At 35.5% G+C, this 5663-nt stretch overlaps 1 protein-coding gene across 1 annotated transcript; it reads left to right on the forward strand.

The window, feature by feature from the left end:
* The first annotated feature begins 2348 nt into the window (after positions 1-2348).
* LOC140864350 (subtilisin-like protease) lies at positions 2349-4930 on the forward strand. Its single transcript, XM_073268819.1, has one exon. The coding sequence runs from the start codon at positions 2434-2436 to the stop codon at positions 4702-4704; it is 2271 nt and encodes a 756-aa protein (XP_073124920.1). The 5' UTR covers positions 2349-2433; the 3' UTR covers positions 4705-4930.
* The last annotated feature ends 733 nt before the right edge of the window (positions 4931-5663 follow it).

Below are 5663 nucleotides of genomic sequence, written 5' to 3' on the forward strand. Positions count from 1 at the left end.
CTTTGGGTTTTGGTCCATTAACTTATTTCATGTGGGTTTTGGTACACTAACTTTGCATTTTCAGTGTTTTTTAGTCCAACTGCATACATGTTAGCTTCTGATTGGTCCACGTCATCATTTTGGACCAATCAGAAGCTGACATGCATGCAGTTGGAGACCAATCAGAAGTTGACACGCATGCAGTTGGACCAAAAAATACTGAAAATGCAAAGTTAGAGTACCAAAACCCACATCGAAAAAATTAATGGACCAAAACCAAAACATAGACAAGTAATGGACCAAAAAACTTATTTTCCCTATATATATATTTTATATATTGCACCCATCAGATTTTTGAACAAAATAAATCTGGAGTTTGGCCGAACCTACTCCTAAATCCGTCAGTCGACTTCGAAAGACAAGTACGTAATAATGGGGCCTGCAAAATTAGGTCCAATCTATCTAAATTCACATGCAAAGTTAGGTGCCATCTGTCTAAACTAAATAAATGGGCATGCACTCATAAATGTGTTCCTTCACGTTTTAAACACACACACACACATGCACGCGTCATAATATAAACACACCCGTACACACACAATATATATATATATATATATATATATATATATATATATACTCCATCCGTATCAATTATATAGTCCACGTTTCTTTTTTATTTGTCCCAAATATATAGTCATATATCATATTTAGTAATATTTTTTTACACTCCTTTACTAATATACCTTTATTAACTACACCTTGAAAATTGTGCAATCATTTTTTAATACATTAAGACATTGTTTGGTTTGATGTATTATTAATCTATGTATAACTTATCTCAATTAATTTTGCCTTATTTTTGTCATATTATTTATCTATTTATTAATTAATAATTTTACATCAATTAAATCAAATAAATTATAATCTATCCATCAAATCAAATAATGTATTAACTATTTTTTCTTATTTATTTTTAATTTACATTATATTATTTATCTATTGATTACTTATCCTATCACTCAAACCAAACGGTGCCTAAATAGGGATAAAATAGGAAGTTTGTATAAAATTTATTTTCCAAATAATTTTTTCTTAATCTGTGTGAAAAAAAAAAGTAGGATCATGTATTTAAAACGAAGAGAGTATATAAATTAACCGTCAAAACATACAAAACCATATATATATATATATATATATATATATATTTTTGATGTAGCGAAAAAATTGATGCTATCTGATTGGGGAAATCCGGGTAATTCACAAAGATCTGGGTGACCGATTTAATACTCGAACGAATCCGACAAGCTAACTTCGTGGATTGATATTTTCCTATTTAATTTCTTTTTAGGAAGATAGAAAATATATCAATTCTAGCTAATGCCATGTTGAATTATTTATATCAGTAATCTACGCATATGAAAATTCGTGTTTATAAATAGTTACTATATCTAAAAATAATAAATATTTTTTTTATATTTTTAAATTAAAAAATATATTTGAAAGATGGTAGTTATAACTGGTAGATGACATTTTTGTTCATTCATTAATTTGATCAAGATGGTTATTTTAAAGATTTTAGACATTATTATATTGTATAGATTATGCAAAATTCAAATTTATAAATGAGCTTCGAGGATGATTAATCACTAATTAACGTTAGTCGCAGATAGAGAGGGCAGCACTGTTAGTAGCGTCTTAGGTGATAAGACAAAATATGACAAGCATTAATTTAGTGTTTATTCCCGAAGAAAAGTGACGTCTATATAATTTCACAATTGCTTATACAGGACGGTATTTAATTAAATGAAATTTAATTATAGTCTAACTATCATTAAATAACGTTTCTCTAAAATCATTTCAGAACCCAACGAAATTTGACCTATGAAAATGATGGTTAATTTGCTTATACAGGACGGTATTTAATTAAATGAAATTTAATTATAGTCTAGCTAACTATCATTAAATAAATACGTTTCTCTAAAATCATTTCAGTACCCAACGAAATTTGACCCATGAAAATGATGGTTAATGAGATCCTTCACTAAGGATAATATTCAAATCATGCATCCAATATTCATATCTTTACACGTGAGCGTAATTAATGATATATTATTAACGTGTCAAATCATAAGAAATGAGATATGTGATTAAGATAATACCCATAAGATAGATTGAACTCTATCCAAATGACAATCTAACATGACGAAAATCATGCATTCAATGTTCTGTATTGTAAAATTATTAATTAATAAATAGATAAATAATATGACGAAAATAAGGCGAAATTGATTGAGATAAGTTATACATAGATTAATAATACATCAAACCAAACAATGCCTATGAGATAGATTGAACTCTATCTAAATGACAATCTAACATTTAATTTGATCTATTTATATATTGAAGAGCACGAGCCTGGAATTCGTAGACAAAGAAAGTTAGCCATAAAGAATGGCTTCTATGTTTCTTCTCTTCTTCATTTTCACGTTCAATTTCCAACTAAACGCAGCTCAGCAGAGAACCTTACAAACTTACATCATCCATGTGAACTTGCCAGAAGCACACGACTTTTCAGGGGGGTCACCTTACTTGGAAAGCTGGTACGGTTCATTTTTGGATGGAATACAAGATCTGAAGACGAATACGACGCCATCTCGTATGGTGTATATGTATCGAAACGTGATCACGGGATTTGCAGCTAAATTATATCCACACGAAGTTGCGGAAATGGAGAAAAAACAGGGGTTTTTGCATGCCATGCTTCAAGAAAAATACGCTTTACATACAACTCGCAGTCCCAACTTTTTGGGATTGTATCAGAATGTTGGTGCTTGGCCCGCCTCCAACTATGGAAAGGGTGTGATTATAGGAGTGGTGGACTCTGGAATAACGCCTGGACATCCGTCATTCAACGACGAAAACGTTCCTCCGCCACCTGCCAAGTGGAAGGGGAAATGTGAACTGGAAAATATTTCATGTAACAACAAGCTTATTGGTGCCAGGAACTTTGCCAGCAATGATACGGGGCCACCCGTCGACAAAGACGGGCACGGAACTCACACAGCCAGCACAGCTGTCGGAAACTTCGTCCCTGATGCCAACGTGCTTGGCCAAGCCAATGGCACAGCATCTGGCATGGCTCCTCTGGCTCACCTCGCCATTTACAAAGCATGTGGCAGCAAGTACTGTCAGAGCGGGGACATATTGGCTGCAATGGACGCGGCCATAGAGGACGGTGTCGACATTCTTTCTGTTTCTCTTGGCACAGAAAATGTTCAGTTTCATCAAGATGTTATAGCAATGGGTGCATTTTCGGCCATGAAGAAGGGAATCTTTGTAAGCTGCTCTGGTGGTAACAGCGGACCCGAAAAATCTTCAGTGTCTAATGGTGCTCCCTGGATTCTTACAGTTGGTGCTAGTTCAATCGACAGAAAGATGGTTGCTAGAGTATTGCTCGGAAACGAAGAGGACTTTGAAGGTCAGACCCTGTTCCAGCCAGGGGATTATCAGCCCAGCTTCAGGAATATAATTTACGCCGGCGTCAATGGTGACGAAAAATTCCGAAATGCATCGTTATGTCTCCCTGGATCATTGGATCACATTGATGTCGAAGGAAAGCTAGTAGTGTGTGACATAGGTGGACCAATAAATCACTTAGGGAAAGGCCGTGTCGTTCGAGATGCTGGGGGAGCAGGGATGATCCTGGTGAACGAAAAGATTAACGGATACACCATTTTTGCTGATCCCTTTGTGCTTCCAGCCATAGATATTACTTACGCTTCGGGACAGAGGATTAAATCATACATAAACTCAACTTTGACAGGTCCAATTGCTACCATTTTATTCAGTGGGACGGTGATTGGAGACAAAACGGCTCCAAGTGTTGCATATTTCTCCCCCAGGGGCCCCAATCTCGCAAGTCCAGGTATCCTGAAACCCGATATCATCGGCCCTGGTTTGAACATTCTAGCAGCATGGCCTGAATTCGGGGACAAGAACAACAACCAACAGGCAAGTTTCAGCTTGATTTCGGGAACTTCAATCTCCTGCGCTCACCTTAGCGGCATCGCGGCCCTGATCAAAAGTTCGCATCCTGATTGGTCTCCTGCCATGATCAAGTCAGCCATCATGACATCTGCCAACCAAACAAACCTGGGTAAAGGTCCGATCATCGACCAAGAAACCAACACAACCGCAGACGTGTTCGCCATTGGAGCCGGACACGTGAACCCAACGGGAGCACTGGATCCAGGGCTCGTTTACGACATCGACACCAATGACTACATCTCTTACTTGTGTTCCACGCACACAGAAAAACAGGTCGCGATCATCGTTCAGCGCGAGATTCGTTGCAGTGCCCCTGAGTACAAAGGCAATGCCGATGCAAGCCTGAATTATCCGTCAGTTTCATTGGAGCTAAAAAATTTCATACCAAGCATATATTCCAGGACAGTGACGAACGTGGGCGACGCAAATTCCGTGTATCGTGTGAAAATTGAAGGTGTCCCCGGTGTGACTGTGAACGTGAGACCCAACGTGCTTAAATTCACGGAGGTGGGACAAAGGAGTACATATGTGATCGTCTTTTTCAGACCTTCGTTCCAGCAAATGGAGGCTTACACTGAAGGATCCATTACATGGGTTTCTGCCAAGCACTCCGTTAGAATCCCGATTTCGGTAAAATGGGTACCATGGTTCACGAAACTCTATTTGAGCGGTTAAATTACTTGGATACAAGGCCTTAATCAATAAGTATATATATATATATATATATATATATATATATATATATATATATATATATATAGTAATAAGTGGTCTAGTGACCCTCTTATGTTTATTCTCATGGTAATAAGGTCTCAAGTATATCTTATATATGATGATAATAATAATAAGGGGTAATTACATAATTCTACTCCTTGAAATCAAGAGATTGTTAAAAATATCTGATAAAAAATAATGATATATTAGCACTCTGTGTTTTTTAATCTTGAGTATATATGTTTTCATATTTTCAAATTTTGAGCACACAATCTCTTATACGTATGTGTTTTCAGGCATATGTTTGTTTAAAATTTGAAAACAAAAGGAGTTAATAGTCATAAATAATTTTGGTCAATATTATGATTTCACCGAGGATAGTGTATACAATTATCCATAATAATAATAAAGAAGCATTCCCTCGTAATAAAAGTTCCGTATTTGTTCACATCTTTTAATTTGATATTGCTATAGTTTAACCAACACTTCAAGTAAATAAGTAATAACAAAATTTTGAAAATTTAAAAATTGGACCCGACGATGATTCCCTGATTATTTCATATTGATAATTATTTTTAAAGTGATAATTAGAATTTAGAATAATTTAGCCAAACAACTTAATGATGTGTTAAAAATTTGTATTAGCAAATGTTGGTTTTTTTTTTTAGCAAACAAGTCAAAGCTTCATCAATTCAAATCAGAATCATTACAATCTAGAAGCAAAAATCAGTTGGAGCATCATAGAAAACACAAATACATGAATTTGTCTCTCTAGCAAGTGTATGGAAACCACATTCGCGTGTCACTTAACAAATCGAACTTTCTAGCCAAAGCTAGAGAAATATTGATACTTGCTGCTGGTCTCTCCACGTTGTGCCATAATTTTTCATTTATGTAAATTGTAATGCCATAAGCTCCAT

The sequence above is a fragment of the Henckelia pumila genome, chromosome 1 (assembly GCF_033568475.1).
Source record: "Henckelia pumila isolate YLH828 chromosome 1, ASM3356847v2, whole genome shotgun sequence".
Lineage (NCBI taxonomy): Eukaryota > Viridiplantae > Streptophyta > Magnoliopsida > Lamiales > Gesneriaceae > Henckelia > Henckelia pumila.